This window comes from Anthonomus grandis, chromosome 15, assembly GCF_022605725.1.
Source record: "Anthonomus grandis grandis chromosome 15, icAntGran1.3, whole genome shotgun sequence".
Classification (NCBI taxonomy): domain Eukaryota; kingdom Metazoa; phylum Arthropoda; class Insecta; order Coleoptera; family Curculionidae; genus Anthonomus; species Anthonomus grandis.
The window spans coordinates 10,269,861-10,291,522 of record NC_065560.1 but is presented as its reverse complement, the minus strand read 5'-3'; the positions used below and the strand labels follow the sequence as shown (position 1 = coordinate 10,291,522).

The following is a 21,662-nucleotide window of genomic DNA, read 5'->3' as shown; positions in this document are numbered from 1 at the left end:
GTTATTACCAACTTTTACACTTGACACGGTTCCATCGTACAAGTTTTTAAGAGCTTTTATAATAGATTAACTAATATTGGTTTCTGGAGATCTATGAATATAAGACGGGTTTCTTGGTTGATGGTTCAATTTTTTTCTCTAGCTTGTTTTAAGCAAAAGATGTTATCTGTACACGTTTTTCCAGCTGAACATCCTGACTGTTCTTCTTCTTCTTCTTTGTTCGTATATTTCTGTTCAATGAGATCTCAAATAATTCTTGCCTTATGGTACTGGTTTCAGATATGCCTCTGTACTTTTCAGTTTACTCCCTTTCACACTTTCCTATGGATATGCTATAATATAAGCCTCTTTCCATTCTGCAGGGACATGATCCAAAAATGGCGTAAAAATTGGCATAAATATTATAATTATTGATTGGAATTATTGTATCCATTGAGTGTTATAAAAATTTGATTGTAATTGTATACTACTAGAAACTGATCATTACAAATGTTAGTGAAGTATTAACTATGCATTCCAATATAGCTTTTAATAAAGGAAGGAAGCGTTATTCTGTAATCAATGCGAGAACGTTCATTTTCGCCTCTGTTTAGAAATGAGTACCGATGGTGCCATCTAACAATCGTGCAATTAAACATAAATGAAGGTCCCTGGAGCCAAAAAGGTAAACCATTAATAATAAATATTAATTAGAAAAAAACTTAATTAATGGATAGTTTTATTTTAAATTGTTTATATTTAAAATACCTCAAACCTCTCTCTAGTGGTGTAGAATTTTACTTATTGTTTACTTGTTATCCTGGTAGAATATACAATTTTCTAAAACGTAAAGGTTAGGTTTATCTTTTTAATACTGTGTGTAAAGTGGTAATGACTTTTACCATTAATAACAAATGTTTATTAGAAAAAAACTGAATTAATTGATAATTTTTTTAAAAGCATACTATATAACATATGCGATATTTAAAATTCTACCCTCTTAGTAAGAATACTCAAAACCTCACTCTAGTGGTGTAGAATTTTACTTATTCTATACTTATTATCCTGGTAGAAGGTCCTTGTTTTTTTAATGTGGTTTTTAAAGTGATAGTCAAAGTAAGAGTTATTTTTACTTTTAAATTTGTTAAAATTACGACACTAAATTCACTTTAATTTAAATTTTTTTTAAAGTAGAAAATTGTCGGATTCAACTACAGCTTAGCTCATAAGACAAAATTTGTAATAATAAAAATCGGATAATTTCACACTATTTTCCAATTTAGAACACTTTGAAAAGGATCAATGTTAAAATACTTGCTAGAGCTTCTTATTTACCGGTAATGAATGAAAAACCTTACAGTAATAAATGTTTTATTTGACCGAAAAATATTCATTCATTATCGCAATTTTCCCTGTTTCCCTTTAAAAAAATAAACCACGTTCAACACTAATGGTATTCATAAACTTTTTGGGTTTCCTAAAATCTGAGATGCTCTCGAAAAGCTTATTTAAGCTTTCTTAAGTGCCTATAAGCCTCCAACGAAAGCCGCAGAGAAAATTCGTTAGGGTACTTTTTCAACACAAAATTACAGATTTATTTTGGTATTTTACGTAATTTAAGCAGGCAATAAGCTTTAAAAATCGATTAAAATTGTAAAAATGAAAAAAAATTGTTTTATAGGGTAATGAAATTAAAATGTCACATAATAAGGGAAAGAACGGGAGATTAAATAACTAGAGTAATTGGTTCTTAGTTCTGTTCCTGGTTTAATGAAATGTTTATTAAAATATGCGTAGATATGGGATTTCGATAAAATGTAGAGAAAATAATAAATATATAGTAATTTTTTAAATAATATTTATTAATTCGAATGATCCTATCTAAAAAGCTGAGTATCGTAATGTAAACATAGAAATATTATGTTAATTTGAAGGATGTTAGGCAGGATTTTAGTCCAATAAACACAATTTCATAAAAATTCTCGATGACAACAGAGTGATAATTGTATCAAAATTGTCAAATTATCAGTGATATAAGGATTGCGACGACTTTTTCAAAAATTAATAATCGAAAAATTTGATCATTCAAAAAAAGAATATTTTCATAATTACGCCCAAGGGAAACCTACAAAAACAAAATTTTAATTGAATAACTAATTTTTTCAACGAATTCTTAAAATTCTATAAATATTCAAAACTTTTTTTTACATATTTGATTCTAAAGGCCTTCATTACTATTTAATATCGGAATATCAATGAAATTCATGACCCTGTAACTGTGAGAAAAAGCCACATGGTGGTAAAGTATGGATTAAATTCATTAATTAATCAGAAACAGTTATTTTTGATCGATTTTGTCATTTATACTAAAATTAGGACTAGGCTAATTTAAGGAAAATACAATTTACAGTAAAATGTATAAAAGGCTTTAATTTTGTAAAAACATTGTTTAAAAAAATAAAAATTAAAAAAACGATTTATTTTACTCTTATATAACGTAAACTACTTACAGTTTCCCCATTTTTTATATTTTTTTTCGTCGGACTGTTTTTTCCGTTCGCATCCCTTGCTCTTCTCCATTTTCTTCTGTTTAATCTTCTCATCGGTAAATTTAAAATGAGATTTCGCACTTTTTAAACATTGCATCTTGCACACGCGACAAAGTGTTTACCCAAACTTTTAGCGGTTTTTAAACTGATTAACATAAGCAAATAAAAACACCGGAAAAAAAATTATATCATTGTTAGCGAAACGAGTGCAAAATATCTGAATAGACCGGACATTTTATTAAAAAGAAATTGAATACAGGATCGGGTGTAGCGGTAAATTGGAGCAAATGTAACGGTTATTTCGGCAATGAATGAATTAAAAGGGGGGATATTTCCGGAGACGATCTTCAACAGATGAAGAACTGGCCAAGTGTGAGGCGGAAGATTTTCTTCGGGCCTTATTATTGCGGTTTTGTATTGAGAGAAAGATCTGCCGCTGCTGTGGCCCCAAAACTGGTTTTCGCCTTAATTGGGACAATTCAATAGTTGTGTTGTTAGTTACGCTATGTGACAGTCACAGGGATTAAGTTGATTTTTCATTAGGCTAGATTTAAGGTCATTCTTGTTACACTTCATTGCTTTCTATAAACATACATTACGGCGAATATTTAACTGGACAATTAAAACCTTCAAGAGGTCAAATTTACGTAAACACCTCTAGGAAAAATACACTAAACCAAATATTATTTTTTCATCTACTGGTTTCCAGTATTATTATTTAAAAAAAAAGTATAAGAAACTAAAAGAATTGTTCATTGACCTTAATCTCTTAAAGTCATGTTTGAAAGTCATACAAACCAAAACTTCCGAAGAAATCAAGTAGATTGTAGATTGTATGTCACAATGGGTTTACGTGTAGCACGTGACCATTTTTTAATATTGGTTCAATAACCCTACTTTTTACGATTGGTTCTTATGGGAGCAAGATCCAAAATATCGGTAGATTGTTCAGAAATATATAAATACCAAAATATGGTTTTTATAAACTTGCTTATTAGTAATTCAATAAGAAGTATTTGTATTTTAGATTTTCTTAAACTGTTTCTCAAGCCTATGTTAGTGACCACATTCTCTATTACTATTCTGTCTCTAGCTTTGTGTATGTGAATATATAAACCCGCATTATCTTATATTTCAGAGCCATGGCATATTCTTTTTTCCAATTCCTCTTCTGCCTTTAATCTTGTCTTTGATAATATGAGCAAAGAAAGTAATTTTTCTCTTTTTAATAGTGTCGAAGAGTTGACGGTCTTTGTTTATCATTATAAAGTTCTTCGTTTCCTACTTTAGCTGACCATGGGATCTTGAGAATTCTACGATATACCCAGATTTTATATGATACTAATTTATTAATCATATTTGTCTTAAACCTTTACCTCCATAGCATCCAGATACGAACCAGCAGTCTACGATTCTCAACATAGGCTCCAGATCAAAATCGGTACACGTGAATATTTTTTTCAGTTTTATGAATGCTACGCCAGCCTGTTCTATAAATCATTTTGATTTTATATGAAAAATCAGCTCTGAGTTAGTAAAAGCGTTTTCATCCCTTGTTACTACCATGAATCTAGTTTTCTTGGTGTTTACCCATGGCTTTCTAAGAAGTTGTTTTATTTATTTTTGCTATCTGCAATGATGAATGAATATTATTGATCTCTATCCCACTAACTCTATCCCAAATACTGAATCCTCGAATGCTTCTTGAAAAGTAGCTCTGAGTAAAAGTTAACTAAAATCAGGAAAATCACATCCCTGTCTCACTCTTTTTTTATTAATTTAAAATACTCCTGTTACTTCATTTTCGACCTTTACTCTTGCGTTTTAGTGTCAGTACAGAATCTATAGGTATATGATATCGTCTTCATCCAGTAATTCAGTAATAGCCAGTAGCAAGCGGTTAAACCGATAAAGCTTATAGCTGGTTTAGCGATGGTTGTTGTGTACTAGGCTCTATAGTGGATCATAACTACCATCCTATTTTTAAGATCCCTCTCAAGGCGGTTCTTTAAATCACCAAAACTTGTAAGAGTCACAGTGTTTTCGGATAGAGTGTTCCATAAATATACTACTCGGTTGAACAAAGTTTCTCCTCTGAAATTTAGCAGTTATCTCGGTTTCTGTCTTGATTCTGCTCCACAATATTTCTAATTTGATAATTAATTAATGTGCGCTCAAGATTTTAAAAGTCTGTATAAGTTCCTTCCCAGGAAAGGAGACTTTTCTGTAAAGTTGATAGCTGCAACCTCCGCAGCTGTCTAGGTAAGGGAGGTCTTTTCAGGAGAGACTTTTATTACTCTTCTTTGTATCCTCTCTATTATTTATGTATATTTGATATAGCGGGGAGGAGTTCCACATTGTAACTACATACTCAAGTTTTGCCCTTATATATCTTTTGTAAATCTTCATTATTATTTAGTTTGAGTGATACTAAGTATTTCATGAGTATTTATCTATTTTGTTTCAAAGAGGTGGCTTTTTTACCAATTTTCACTTTCACTTCTAGGTCATTCGGCTCAGAAACAGCTGCTACGGTCATACTGTTTATCCAATATCATCAGCAAAAAGTTTACCTATTATCCCTTTGACATCTACAAAGTCAATAACATAACAGGATACATATGAACCCTGATTGATAAGTAATTATTCCAACCCCAACCCCTAGATAATTCCGCTTTTTACGAGATAATTCTCTGACTTGATTCCATTCTCTTTAACTTGGTAGTAACTGTTTTTTTATTGATATTAGGAATCATGTTTTCTTGTAAGTTTATAAATCTTTTTCATAGTGTATAAAGCACAAGTATACATCTTTACGCTGGTCATAGCAATTTTGTATCAGAACTTATATTGCAACCATCACCTCTCTTGTACCCAGTCCCTGCCTGAAAGCGAATTGTGTCTTACACTTCCCACGAATTCTCCTATGGATTATCTTCAGAAATATTTTTAGTATAATCTCCACATGTTCTTGTATTGTTTTTGTTTGATAAAGGTAGGAAAATTGAAGACAGCCATTATTTAGGATATGTGCTAGTATCTAATATTTATGTGGTCACGAAAAATTTAAAAATGAATCCAAAATTAATTATTTAATTCTATTAAACATTTATAAACTTGAAGATGATTTGATATTAGTTGTGCCATTAATAATCAATTATTGGTTTTGATAAGTTTGTGCTTTGTGAAAATTGTGACTTTTTCCATTATTTTTTTTTAACTTATTTATGTTTTACTGCTTTCAAAATTATTCTTGATTCAAAAGAACTATGGCTGGATGTATTCGTTATTAATTATTTATGAAAAATGCTTAATGCTAATATTGATTACATCATCAATTTTTACCTAAAGTAGAGTTGTAAGACATTACAAAATCAGGACTTACTAACTCTTGATAGTAACATTTGATTGTTAATCTAAAACGAGTGATCTCATTACTACTTGCTATTCGGTTTGCGGATTTGATAGTTTTGATATCAAAGCCAAGACTAACATTTCCCTCTTAAGACTAAGGCTGTACCAAGATTAGTTAAGTACTACTGCTTTCTACTGCCCTCTTAGTCTTCTTTATCTTCAAACAAACATTCTGATATATAATATAAAAGACGACTAACATACAACTGTTTTTATAAAATAACGAAAACGATCAAATTTTAAAATATCAGGGTTGGGTTGGCCTTTAGTGGATTAGTAAGTCTTCTAAACGGGATTTACATAGTATCCAAGGTTAGCAATTCCACACTATGTAATCAATTTTTAATTGGCAGTCATGCGCATTATTGATTTCGCGATCAGCTGATTTAATATTATTTACATAGCAATAGCCTGAGCTCTTTCCTTTTTACGAGCACGCAATTGCGATAAATAACTAATTGTTTACGTGCTAACAATATTTAAATTTGTGATATAATCCGTTATTGTATATGCAACTGGTCCCATGTCGTTTTGTAAATTTTTCTTTCTAGTATGAAAGGTTAATCGCTTTCCTCCTGCGTTTTCTTAGATCTGATACAACCGGTCATTGTAATTTATATGCTAAACTGAGAAACAATTGACTTTTTTTTAAATGGAACCTAATATAGCATACTACAAGCGAACGACATCATTCCCTTGCATCCCTTTAAAAAACGATAAGTAATTTAAATTAACATTTATAAATATCTTGGGAGAGATAAAAATGGTGGAATATAATACAAACGAATGAAGGCCAAAATAAGAAAATAAGACTTCCAACATCAATTGAATATATATACGCAAAAAAGATGGAGGTTGAGGATTGATCAGTATAGAATTCACGTACAAAAAAATATTTAAAAAATGAGGCAAATACGTGAAGAAACAAAAGACCGTAATCTAAAAAAGTCTGAAACAAAGCAAATTAAGAAGATTAAGCAACATCTGAAACAGCAATTGAAAAATGGCCAAATTGAGAAATTGGCCCAATCTCTCTACATTGCGAGCTTGCAAAAGTGACAGAAAAAGAGTTAATAAACCTATCTCAGACGTGGCTATGTTGAATTGTTGTTTAGTTTAGATACAGGATCTAAAAAGCCAAAAACGCTTTTGGCTCTAAAAGGCAGAATCTAAAATTCTCTTGTCTTATTTTTGGAAATTTACGACCAAAATTACTCATTATAAAAAAAACCGGATCTATGGTTTAGCGAGTATATAAGGGGCCCTCGCCGACAGGAGGTCAGTTTAAGTCAGAAGATTGGTGCGATTTTTAAATCGAAATAAATAATAGTAAATAAATATAGTGTAAATAAATATTTCTAGTGGTCTTAAGTGATCGGGTTTAGTATATACAGGTTAAATAAATAAGTTCGCCATTTTGGTGCATCAAATATTATACAGCTGACCTAAACGCTATGGCCGAATCTTCCCGCAGTAAGATCATCTATCGCCAGCCATGTTGCTATGCCACCTTACCATGAACCATCTTACTATGAACCCACCCGCAGTAGGATAATCTATGTCCAACCATCTTAAAATGGAGGCGGTTATGGTTTTGTCTTAGTGGAGGCACTACATTTTGTACTGTGCGGCTGTTATATATTTCCAAACATTGAATTCACGCATTTTCTTGAAAGGTTAAGAGCTGCCATGAGAAAACAAAGAAAAGGCATTCTAATTGGAGGCGATTTTAACGTAACGGTATGCCTATAGAGTCTTATTGAGGACAAAAGAGCAGAGTTTCTAGCAGAACGGCTAACGGAGAATGACCTCATAATTCAAAACAGGGGCAAGGTTCCAACTTTTGTAAGGCAAGGCAGCGAATCCTATATCGACCTTACGTTCAGCATCAACAACATAGCCAACAATATATTGAGCCAAGAAGTCATTGAGAAGGAAAACCTCAGCACATTATGTACGAAATCAGGACAAGCTATATGGAAAACAAGAAGACACAAAATGGAAAAAAGGGATGGCGATAAAAAGAAGACAATATAAGCCTAATGTCCACAGACATCCAAAAAATTTGAAAAGAATATTGAGGAATTTACTACAATTGTATCAAACTGCAATGTTGCGTTCCCTAAAAAAGAAGAGAGGAAAAAACAGCAGTGTACGGGTAGACACCAGCAGTAGCAGAGGCCAGAAACAGATGTATACGTAGCAAAAAAATTACGACCAAGGGAAATAAGGGACGCGGACAGGCAAGATGAGACGGTGAAAAGAACTATTGATGACACGTAGAGGGAAGATCGAAATGTATTAAAGAGGGCTAGAGGAGAAGCAAAAAAGGCTGCTTAGAAGAAATCCATTAAAACAGTCAATAGTAATACATGAACCACGAGGTATTGTATTATAATAATCAACAATTTCACTCGCTACCTTTAAATCTGCCAAATGAAAAGCAACTCAATATAAGTAGTGGACTTTTTGCAGAGCATCTAATAGAAATATGGCCCACGCAGATATCCCATTATTTATCACAAATGTTCTGATCTGAGAAAATTAAACCAACTAACCCAGGACCTCATAACCTACCTACCGACAGAAGTGTCTAAATCTCATGAATGCCAACCTAGTTTCAGACATCTTCCCAAAACTCTGAAAACTGCACTGCAGTATAAAAACACAAGCAAGGAGTCAAAAATAAAAAATAAACGAAAACTCATGAACTTTCTTACTTGGCTTCAGAGAAAAGAGATCGACTATCGACGCACTAAGAAAGATCCAGGAAAGAGGTAGCGCCTATAGCACGTAAAAAACTTGGCATGAAGAAAATGCTTCCAACTCGGTTCCATGGAAAGGCTCATTAAGATAATCAAGGAGAAGAAACGTGGCTTCCTACTGTTCAATATATTGGCTAGTCATTTTGAAGGATTCCTAAATGTTGGAATAGACCAGCAAAAAATTGTAACGTGCGGTGTCCCACAGGGTTCAAATTTAAAACATTTACTGTGCAAACGAACGTCTGTTATGACGGGATCCTAAATTTACAAATATTGAGAGGCATAACTCTAATCAGAGTTATGCCTCCGATGCTGCTATCCTCAAAAGTTATGCCTCTATGCGGGTATCCTAGTAAAAACTAGAGGAAAGGAGATGATGGAGGTCACAACAAATCACGTCTTAAATAACATTACGGATAGAGGCGAAGATTTTAGAACTGGCACCACAGAAAATCGACCCAAGTAGTTGTTGTAGGCAGAAAAACCAATACGATTTTTGTGACTGTAAATGACACAATCACTGAGGAATTTCCCAGGTATCTGAGCATACATCTAGATAGAATTGATCTCACATATCAAGATCACGCAAAAGATGCAGAAAAATACCGACCTCAGTAGTGGAATCCATTATACTTTATGGTGCATCGATATGGGGAAAAGACACAGAAAATGAAACCAATAGAAAGGCCCTCCCTTTATGGTGTGCAAAGAAGAACTGCAATTTTAATAACTTGCGCGTACAGGATAGCATCAACGGAGGCACTAATGGTAGTAGCAAATATAGCAAAAGAATGAATAGAGAGGGAAAAGAGGCAGAGGCAAACAGTGGCAAGAAGAGTAAAATCACGATAATGACATAGCAAGTTGGATTAAAAGGCTAATACCCAATATGAGAACTTGGTTAGAAAGAAAACATGGTGAAATTGACTTTATCTTAACGCAACTACTAACTTGTCATGGAAATTTCCAAGCCTAACCAAGCTTTAACTTAAGTCAAACAGAGAAATGCTCTTATTGTGGCGGCACCGATACAGCTAAACATACATTCTTCTACAGCCCTATATGGGCAGAACGAAGACAATCCAACACCATCTTATGTCATGAGCCACAACGTATCTTTCAAAGATTTTCCCCACACGATAAGAAGGCTATTTAATGTCAATATTTCACCACCTTTAAAGGTGTCAAAATAATACAGGGTTCTATGCATTCCATTGAAATTCCAGGAACTGCGAGAAATCTAGGAAAGAATTTCTGTTACAGGAAGGATTTTGTTTCCTAAAGGAAGTTTCTCGGCTCCACACTGTTGTTTGTTGATGACAAAATACAATCTCAAACTTTATTTTTATAAATTTTATTCTGTTAAACCTTGACCTGCGTAAACACTTTGTATATTATGATCAATTAAAAATTTCAGTTATCTCAAAATAAAACGAAATTATAATAATCATTTTCAATTCTTGAAATATAAATAAGCTGCTACTTCTAGAAGTAAGGTTTGTAGAATTACCATACCACTTTATAAAAGGATCAAAAATTCGTAAAAAAACTTAAGTTTTTTTTACGAATTTATTTTGTTTATTTGCATATGTATTACTTAACCCAAACTGCAATGTTTGAAATAATGACAAATTAAAGATCCGGGAACAACATAAATAAGAAGTCAGTATTGTGACTATTGTAATACATGGAAAATATTGTCCCTAATACCCCATTTTTTTAGATCCAACAATGGTGAAAAACTATAATAAAAGGATTTTTTAAATCTATGCATTTTATTACTACGTTTTGCTATATTCGGTATAATAACATAATTTTTAAGCGTCGTTTTGTTCGAGCGGAAATAACATTGGCAAAAAGAAAGTTCATCGACCGAAAATGACGGTTGATGAGGCAACTTCTGTAACATTGAAGAAAAAAACTGGGTCACTTTATTATTGTTTAGTTCTGGTTTTCAGCCGTTCACACAATTTAAAAAAAACATAAATCGCCTGATCAAAATAACAACATTATAAATTTAACCATAATATATTCGCTTGATAATTTTCTGCATACATTTAACTGCAATCGCTGCCTACGCTGAACTATTTACATGCGCCTGAAAACACTTCCCTGTTCGATCTGCATAACAGACAAAGCCTCTCGGTGACATAAAATAGCTTATTATTTTATTATACTCGTTCCATGTTCACATAGTTTGTTAACTAGGGCCCAACCTTTGAATTGTTAGCGAAATTTTCTGTAGGCGAGATAAATATAGTAACCGAAGATATTTTGTTAATTCTATTTTGCGTCAAGTTTGGTAATTTGGTTTAAATCGCGACTAGCATAGTCTGAGAGAAAATTTGATTTAATAAAGAGCTTTGCTTGCTCGAATATCTTGTTTATTATTTAAACAAGGCACTAATATGAATAAGGAACTTATTCATATTTATTTTTCTAATTAATCTGTTAAAGAGAAAGAAATAATTACCTTTGTACTCGCTAATAGTTGTCACCAAGAAAAATGACCTCCGGAAGAATGTTGGATTCACTTAACCTATAGGCGCGATATCAAATAAATTTTAAATTGTACCTGCAGTTCTAGCATGCTGTCAACACACTGTCAATACTAGATTTTACAACTATTGAGTCTCTTTCAAGCGGTTCACTCCAGTTGATACATTCACGCTTTGACACTTTTGATTGATATAACTGGTAAATTTTGGTTGTCTATGCATTCGTATTCCTTTTATCAACATTCCAAGTTATCACTTATAACGTTGTTCAACAGCATTCTATTTACCAGCTTTTTATTATGTCATTATCTGACAAGCAGATGTCAAACAATGACATCCAGTAATGACATCACAGGCCTTTCTAGCATCTTCTATCTATGTCACTCTCGTAAACCAAAAGCATTTGAATGAATGTTGGTCTTAATTAGTCTGGGAATCGTGCTAAGAATAACTTTTATTTTAGAATATAATCGCTTGTTTTATTATTTTTTAGACCTCATCATGGCAGATACTACACTTATACAAATTATTATACTAAAAGATATTTAAACATTATTTAATATTGTTAGCGGTTTTCTCTTTTTTACTCATCACCTTGCTTTATACAGGGTGTGCGGAAAGTCAACGATAATACTGAAGGGGCTGATGGAGCAACTCATAAGCACCCAGAAAAACATAAAATGACCTTAGTAAAAAATCGATGGTTTTCGAGATATTGGCACTTTAGTGGAAGTCACCAAAATCCTACTCTTGGATCAGATGTTCGATTGTCACGCCTTAAAAATAGATATTTTTTAGAATCTCTTTTTAGCTATGCAACACTGAATAGCCATTTTACTGATCAAAGACAAACATTAAACTAAACGGCCAAAAAATTTAATAAGAAATCTATTCTAAAATAAAATATTACTTATTTTTATTTCTTAAACTTTGAATTTGACCGCTCATACTGGACCGAAAAATTGTACGGCAACCCGGCTAATACCTTAAAAAGTTTGCTCATTTAATTTAATTTTAAAATTACCAAATATGTTTTAAAAAAAGCTTTACTGTTATTATGATAGAGTGAAAGATAAACCTAATCTACCTTATGAAAAAAATAAAACAAATTTATAATTATGTTCAAAAAATATTTTTATTAAACTTAAAAAAAAAATTAATAATCAAATAATATGTTCGAACTGTCTACCACCAACGCGAATGCAGGCGTGGCATCTTTTAATAAATGACCTATTGATCCATCTTGCATTCCTGGCAGCGTTAAGATCTTGGGCTGCATCATTTATTCGCTGCCGTAATTCAGCAATATTATTTATTGGTCTTGCATAAACCTTTTCTTTCATGCAACCCCAGTAAAAAAAATCGAGGGGGTTTAGGTCTGGAGACCTGGGAGGCCATAAAATTGGACCAAGTCGGCCGATCCATCTATTGGGGTATGTTTGGTTTAAATACCGACGAACTTTATGGGCATAATGTGCCGGGCAACCATCATTTTGGAACCACATTATTCGGCGACTGGCCAAAGGAACATCTTCTAAAAGAATTGGTAGATTGTTTCGACAAAAATCTAAATAAGCCTGCCAGTTCAAATTTTCTGATAATTCGACTGGGCCAATTACACGTCCGTTCAAGATACCGGTCCACAAGTTTACTTTAAATCGGTACTGTGACCTTTCTTCTCGAATAGAGTGGGGATTTTCCAACAAGTGTGCAAATTGTGCATGTTCATAAAGCCATCCTTTTTCAATGTATTCTCATCCGACCACAGTATATTATTTAAAAAATTCGGATCCTCTTGATTTTTTTGCAACATTCTGCGGCAAAATTGTAGGCGTGGTTCGTAGTCTCGAGGCAGTAGGCTTTGCACTTGTTGAACATGATAAGGGTGATATTGAAATCACCTAGTTATGTCGTTTACTACCGATTTCGGTATCCCTGTTCTTCTTCCAATTGCTCGTGCCAAAGTAGTCGGATCATTTTCAATTTCTTCTAAAACTTGATCAACATAATCAATACGAGGTCTTCCCTCTCGAACAGGAGCATGAGGCATTCTGCCTTTGGAATATGAGCGGTGAACATCTGATCCAAAAGTATGATTTTGGTGACTTCCACTAAAGTGCCAATATCTCGAAAACCATCGATTTTTTACTAAGGTCATTTTATGTTTTTCTGGGTGCTTATGAGTTGCTCCATCAGCCCCTTCAGTATTATCGTTGACTTTTCGGACACCCTGTATATAACCTAAATACGTCGGTTTAATGAAATGTCAGATAATGACGTCAGAAAGTTCTCTTTAATAACGTCAACAGACATCTGAGTAAGGAGATTTGCTTGGAGAATTCTCTATATCTACGAGCTCTCTAAATGCTTGTTGCAGCAATAATGGATCCAGCGGTAGGGGGCAGAAAATAGACCATATACGTAGACCATACGTTAAAAAAACGTAGAGATTACACAGAGTATGCAAATAATGAAAAACTTAAGATATGATGCTACGGTCTAGATGGGTTAAAACTGCAATCTTTTCGAAAAATTATAGATATCCCATCTGGTCCCAGGATCAGACACCAACAAAGACAAAAACACCAGAAAAACTCCATGTCTTTCTTGGTATTAAGAGAAGATGGTTTACTCAAGTCATAATATAGTGATTTTGAATATAACTCTTGGGAATAGATATTTCATTAGTAGGAACATTAAAATTAGTCATATAGACACTCGGTAACCAAAATTGATTGAATATATTTTAGAAATGACTAAGCCTCTCTGGTCTTGAAAACGTCTTAAAGTAAGTATTGAAAAAACATCCCATGGTCACTTTCTGGGGTAATTCTGCAGTTTAGCGGCTTTTGTTAAAACTAACGAAAAATGGTCGGGTTTTTTGCAAAATAGGTGGATTTGGATATATATTTTTCACTAAGAGTCGCGGAAAGCCAAATTTTATCACGAAGAGGGTGTTATCGCGCACTAAATCACTCACTTTGGGACATAAATAGAATAACGTCATTAGAATAACCCTGTATTCGATTAGTTTTGACAACAAATAGGTTACAACTAAGGTGAGGTTAGGTGTGGTGTTGCCAGTTCTGTCGTCTACTGTGTTTTGTCACTCTGTAGCTTCAGCCTTGTCCCCAGTGTGGCTGACTCATGAGTGCCTTCTCTAAAGTGGCGAATTCACTCTATATTTTTTAGTCACGTGAAATGTTAGGTATTATGCGTAAAATAAATTCACAAAAACTGTTTTTACCTTTTCTTGGGTTGTCGACTCTGGGAGTATGTGTGCAGTGTTTTGGTTTGTTCCGTTTCTCTATCACCGCGAGGGGAACATAAGGCGCTGCGCACAGACCATAGATATACCCGACCCAACCCAACTCAATCCAACCCAGCCCAGCTCAACGCAACCCAACCCAACCCGACCCAACCCACTCCAACCCAACCCAACCCAACCCAACCCAACCCAACCCACTCCACTCCACTCCACTCCACTCCAACCCAACCCAACCCAACCCAACCCAACCCAACCCAACCCAACCCAACCCAACCCAACCCAACCCAACCCAACCCACTCCACTTCACTCCAACCCAACCCAACCCAACCCAACCCAACCCAACCCAACCCAACCCAACCCAACCTAACCTAACCTAACCCTTTCTGGTTACCCTTGACCGATTCATAACGTGATGTACTTTCTGCGGAATACTTTTGAAGATGCACCCTACTCTATATACATATAAATCATATGCGACCTAATGTAGAAAAAGAATCTTGTATTTATAGTATAGATACATAAATATAATGAAGACGGAATGGGTTTAAGTGTAGAGTTAACTAAATCTATAACTTTATATTATTTTATCGAAGTAGTCAAGTTTTAACCCTTATTGAACAGAAAAGTGTATCATGGAAGAAAAGTCCATCAATCGTTTGCCTTCAGGATTCTCTATCTTAGGTGTGGTTTATTGCATCTTGCATGCAGGCATCGCAATGGTGAACGTCCTCTTGGTCTTCGTCCACATACTTATCCCTCTATAATAAGATTCTCCATTGCCTCTAATCACCTGTCCAAAGAACTTTAAATACTGCTGGTTGACATATGTAGATAGTCTGATTTTAATTCACATTTGCCTGAGAATTCATTCATTGAAGTGGTGTTGTCTATAAAATTCGGAGCATTCTTCTATAGCACCACTAGAGCATCAATAATGCGACGGTCTGCCATTTTCATTGTGTTGAAATGAGTTTGAGATCCTCGTATAAGCCTGAGTTTGGTATTAATAATTGTGATGAAAATGTCCTACAGATACGATTTTACAAGTTTCGCTGCTGAGTTTCTTGCCATGGTGATACACCTACGGATTTCAGCTTCGCAATCTCCGGTATTGGTGACGACAGATTCAAGATATCTAAAGTGATTGAGCACTTAATAACCGGAGACATTTGTAATGTCGGGTTTTTGTTATTAGCACGATCAACAATCATTACTTTAGCCTTTGAATTATTGATCTCAAGTCCGTACCGTCTGCTGTGTTCATCTAGCTTTTGTACTGCTTTAATGAGGTCATGCTCGTCTTTCACTATTATCATTCTCGTACCGCAGGTTCTGCCTTCAACAGCGTTGCCATCCTTGCACTCTTCAAGTATCTTTCTATTAATGTATTCACTATAATCGATAGAATAACTTTTTGTAAAAGATTATATTGTCAACTATCTATAAGGTTTTATATAATGCTTTGTTAACAACATAATATGTTATGTAACAATAATGCTATTTTTGACTTTGATTTTGAATATGATGATTTCCATAGTCGAGTACCCCTCTTTTCATATATGAAAGCAAGAAAATGGAATGTCACCATTGTTTTCGCCATCTCCCAGTCATCCAGATCTTCTGACATATGCTCTGTATTATGGATTACTAGAATATTCCACAGTCAACTATATACGATAAAATTTAGAAATAGAATAATCTTATATCTGACTTATTTTTTAATTGATTGATTAATTTGTTCTTGCAACAGAGCAAGGTCTTGTCATGAATTATTGCTATTGTGTGTAGATGCGCGAAGTGAGTAGTCCTGTTATTATTCTGAGTTGACCCCTGCTGAGTTTTAGTATCTCGCAGGTAAAAGTAGCTGATGGACCTTTTAGCACTGTTTTTCGATGATTCAGCCCCGGTAGTAGTAAATCTCTTTAGTCCACTTTTTAAGACTGCCATGAACCGAGGTTTTTTTTATACCAAATACCGGTTTCTCAGATTCTCGCCTTGCTAGAGAATCTGCTTTTTCATTCCCTTTTACGCCTATATGTTCTGACACTCAGGCAAGAGTTACCCTGTCTGAAAGCCATTTCAGATTAATTTGGAGCTGAGGTTTAAGCATTTTAGAGCTTTTATTGAAGTCTTTTTCCCTTAGGCACATCTCAATAGCATGGATTTCTGCTTGGAATACTGTGGTATATTGCCCGAGTGATGCAAACAAGTTGACTCTCAGATTAAGGCCAAATATTACTGCTCCTATTCCACTATCCATCGTTGATCTGTTAATATACCATACAATGTATAGTACGAAATCCGTCAAATGATTTCGGTAGATGATCATCGAATTTTTTTAAACAGTCATATTGATAAATAAAAGAAAAAGAGAGTGACTAGAAACATTGAAAATTCAAGAAGAACGTTAACCACGAATTACTCTTTTACCGTCAATTGGGAAAAAAGGCAAGTATGCCGGGCCTTTTTTATGGCTACATTTATGCGCGGAGCTGTGGGAAAGCTTTCTCTTCCAGCGGCATAGTTGAAAAAAAAATCGTGGAAAACGTGTCCCACACAATAAATTACAAGATTAAGATGAACTGCTGATTCGTAAGCACATTCTTTCATTTCCAGCCGTGGAGTCCCATTATTGTAGAGCCTTTAGTACAAAAAGGTATATTCATGATGTTTGATGACGTCTTTGATTTCAAGTCTTTTAGCATACAAAATTATAAATTGAACCAAATTCCCTGGCAACAAGTTTGTTGGTTCGATACATTAAAACCGGTAACGTGGTGACAATGACCTATAATAAAATGTTGGAGATGGATTTCAACAAGTAGACGGCATGAAAAGCTGTGGACGACCCAAAAAACGTTGAAACGTTGACTTAAAGAAAGCTTATGATAAGCAGTTGCCAATTGCGCTTGCCAAATATAAAGATCTTCAGAAAATGTGCAATGACTTAACAATTCCAAAGAACTAGTTAACTTTTATAATTCCATAAATGCTGATAAAAATATAAGAGACAATTTACCGGAGTCAAACGAAAGCGAGGATTCAGATGAAAACTAAATTATTTTAAAATATGATTTAAGCGTTTTACTACATTATTATTTGTTTATCTAGTTTCAATATTTGAAGTTTCTTTTTGTTCCACCATAATAAAAGTTGAACTCCTTTCACTCATCCTACATATGCATTTAATTAAAATTAAAAAAACTACAATGCCACAATCATAAATGTAACTTTTTTTCAAAAATTAATGATATTTTCATAAATTCCTGTTCATATTTCTAAAATATAACTTTAACATCTCTTAATAAAAGTACAAAAAAATGTCGCATTAAATCCTGATTTTTAGGATTGAGTTTTGGATTAGTGATTGCTTCGTTTTATCTTCCCACTTCAGCTGGGTTAGGAACGGTTTATTCTTGTTGATTTTGGTTGTCATAGTGTCACTGTTCATCTCAGAGTTTGTGATTGTGTTTGTTATATTTGTATTATCTGTAATATGCTTTTCATACTAGTTGCCATTACAGTAAACTCTGTACGCCCCCTTCTAGCCTCTTCCTTAAAATGATATTGAGTACTGCCGGGACGTTTAGCAGGGTTTTCATTGCAGTTGGCGTCGTGCTACCCAACATATTACATAAGTAGGCAAGTCTTTAGAGTTTAGATAGTTCTGTTCTTGCTCTAGTTTGTTCAAATTTTGGATAGCAAATCGTTGCGCCGCAGATTAATTTAAGTCCTTTCCACAGTAGTGTACAGCCATTGTACTATGTGAAGTGAAAATCCCTTTCTAAAAGTCTTTCCTACTGCTCGTTTGTGGCGATCAGCTCTATTCTGCTTTTGTTTATTGCGCATTCAATATGCGGATTCCAGGTTAGTTTAGGTACATAATTATACTGAAGACGAAATTGGTTTAAGTGCAGAGTAAGCTAAATTGACAAGTTAAAGAAGATTTTTACAACCTTGAAAACAGCCCTAAATTTTATACTTCAACACAATATATTTTATTAAATGACGAAGGCGTTTCAATCAATCAAATATGCATTATTGTCAAAAAATTAAAAAAAAATTGTAGACAAAGCTATACATAAAAAGCAAAACACACAAATATAGAAACCATAATACAAGTACTAAGTAAATATATACAAAACTGGGTACAAAAGATATAAATGTACCTGGTCAAAGCATTGCGAAATCTTTGACAATGATTCTTTGAAAGAAATATTTGAAAAGATGTCAATGATTTAATTGCCAAAGGCAGATAATTGTGCATTTTTTTAGCTCCGTAAAGAATAGTACTTTTTATTAATTCTGACCTTGGGATTGGCACATAAAGATCATGCTCTGCGTTTCGAAGTGGATAATTGCGAGATGGTCTATTAGGAATTTCTGATATATGCTTGCGAACCAAGCAAATAAATTCAAGAGTGAATAAAGATGGAAGAGTTAATATTATAAATCTTTTAAACAATTCTTGGCAGTGAGCTCGACTATAAAGTCCTAGTCAATAGCGAACCGCTCTCTTTTGTAGTTTAAAAATGCGCTCACACTGAGTCACACAGCATGTGCCCCAGAATAGAAGGGCGTAGCGGAGATGGGACTCAAAAAGGTCATAATACACTGTTCTTGATGACGAAAGATTTAATTCCCTGGAAACTGATCTTATAGCAAAACAACCTGAACTTAATTTTTTAGATAAAACATCGATATGTAATTCCCACTTCAAAGAGCTGTCAACAATAAGTCCCAAAAATTTCACAGATTCAACATCGTCCAAGCTGGTGTTGCTAAGTACAAAGGGTTGGATAGTACCTTTATAAGATAAGACTTTAGTTTTTGAGATGTTTAAGCAGAGAAGATTCGAATCGCACCACGAGTTAATGTTGATAAGGTCTTTAGCAATAGTTGCATGAAGAGCCGGATTGCTCCATGTAAAGCTAGTATCATCGGCAAAGAGACAGATTCTGCCGCTAATGTTAAGATGGGCCATATCATTAATAAACAGCTGAAACAGAATTGGGCCCAGAACTGAACCTTGAGGTGCCCCACATTCTATTAGTCTGCTATAAGACCTGGTCGTATCAACCTTTACAAGCTGACTTTTGTAGCTAAGATAGGACTTAAACCATTTGAGAGGCCTTCCTCTCAACCCATAGTGCTGTTTATTTGTTGATCAAGATAGTATGGTTTACACAATCAAAAGCGTTGGAGAAATCTCAGAAAATAGTTGCTGTTGAATGATGATTCTTTATACTGGAGTAAACACTGTTAAAGGGGGAGAACATAGCATCATTAGTGCATTTATTACTCAAGAAGCCAAATTGATGGGGAGTTAGTATTTAATATTTAAACAGGAATGATAATAGCCTTTTTTAACCAATCTTTCTATGATCTTCGATAATGTTGGAAGGAGAGCGATTGGACAATAATTTGAAGCTTGGTTTTTATCTCCTCCTTTATGCAAGGGAATAATTATTGCAGTCTTAAGGCAGTTAGGAAAGACCCCATTTTGAAATGATTTGTTAATTAGCTTTCTCAGTTGGTTTAAGGTGTTATCAGGCAGATTTGAGAACATTTTTAGAGTAAGACGATCTGTACCAGATGATAATTTGTTTCTTATTTCATTTATTGTACTTTGAAGCTCTGTTATTAGTACAGGGGTAAAAAAGAAACTCTGTAAGTTTTCATTAGAGAGATATGAAAGGGGATCATGAGAAGGTGTTATAGTGGTCATTAGGTCTTTAGCCACGTTTACAAAGTACTCGATAAGATTCTCAGGTGAAGAGGGGATAGTGCTAGTCGAAGAAGGCTTATTTCTTAATTCGTTAACAATAGACCATGTTTCTTTAGCAACGTTACCGGAATTAGCCAGCCTGTTATTATAATAAATATCTTTTGCGGCTTTTATTGCTTTTCGATACAATTTCCTGTATAGCCTTACACAATTATGAAAAAATATAAGCAAGCCAATGGTAACAAAGGAAAAAAATAAGCAAGGTTAAAAGCATTTACAAATATCGCATATCCTGAACACACATTTCCCCAAAAACTGTAATATTATATACTTAATTCTAACGTGAATCTAATTCTAATAAACTAAAGGTATAACTAACCATATGCTAATCATTAACGAAACAAACAATAAAATGCAATGGAACTTTCTAAATGTAACCTATGCAGCGAGTAGTAATCATTAATATTATGGTAAATGAAGACTTATTGCTATACATTAAGACGGAGCGGAGATAGTAAAATGGTGTGGCATGGTGTACCTCCTACCATCCGTGATGGGTTAATGAACTGTTGGGCACTTGGTCACTGTACCATCTGGGTTTCTGCCGGCATTACCATATATCCGCGACCTCGACTTCCTGCGATTTTATTTATATACAGTTAAATTGGTACAGTGCTGGAGTCGTAAATTAAAGGCGTTTTATTTAAATTTTTAGTGGGTGAATAAAATTGTAAAATTAGTAAAATTGCTTGATCGTCTGAAATAACATTTTAAAATTGTCACCGCTAAATGTAGACCCAAGCGGATTGAGTAAAATTCGACTTTATTGATTGTTTGAGTACATAAGAACTAGAAGCTAGAAGAGCTCAAATGTTTGTTGGTTAATAAGTTTACACATGACGACGTGTTAAAGATAAGAAAAATGCATGCCAGTTAACGAGGGTCGATGCTCAGTCAAATGTAAATTAAACATAGAGGGAAAAGGTTTTAACTTTTTCATACATATTAATTTTCATGGATCAATAGTCTTGATAATCTCGACGTATTCAAGGGAAATTCAAGTCGATTATTTAGCGTAGGAAGTTTAATCCCACTACTTGAAATAAAGAAAATATATATATTTAGGTTGTGATGTTGTAAGGATGACGTCTTGTATGACCTATTTTATAGGTATGACCTTCCAACCTACATCTGGTTCTACGCCCTCAATCCAAGTAATCTGAACTCTTAAGATTTGCATAGTTAATATAAAATAGCTTTTCGAGCAATATTTAATTTATATAAAAATATAGCTACAACTTTAGGTTTAACATAATGATGACCCGTACACTTACATGATTGATGAATTTGAAAACAATTGCAAATTCCTATATATCTCTTTCACTATCAGAATACGTGATATATCTCATATACGTGAGATAAAAAATAAAATAAATATCTAATTTTCTGATAACTATATC

The 21,662-nt window shown here is 33.9% G+C and overlaps 1 protein-coding gene across 5 annotated transcripts in view; it reads right to left on the bottom strand.

Moving 5' to 3' along the window:
• Nucleotides 1–21,662, bottom strand: part of LOC126744838 (long-chain-fatty-acid--CoA ligase 6) — a 95,651-nt gene that overhangs the window by 51,549 nt on the left and 22,440 nt on the right. The window contains exon 1 of one of the 5 annotated variants that reach the window (XM_050452390.1): nucleotides 2,490–2,574. The exons of the other annotated variants lie outside the window; for them this stretch is intronic. Coding sequence (XP_050308347.1) covers nucleotides 2,490–2,559 — 70 coding nt within the window. The 5' untranslated portion in view covers nucleotides 2,560–2,574. Of the gene's footprint in view, nucleotides 1–2,489; nucleotides 2,575–21,662 lie in introns of those variants that run through there. 5 annotated transcript variants of the gene reach the window in all.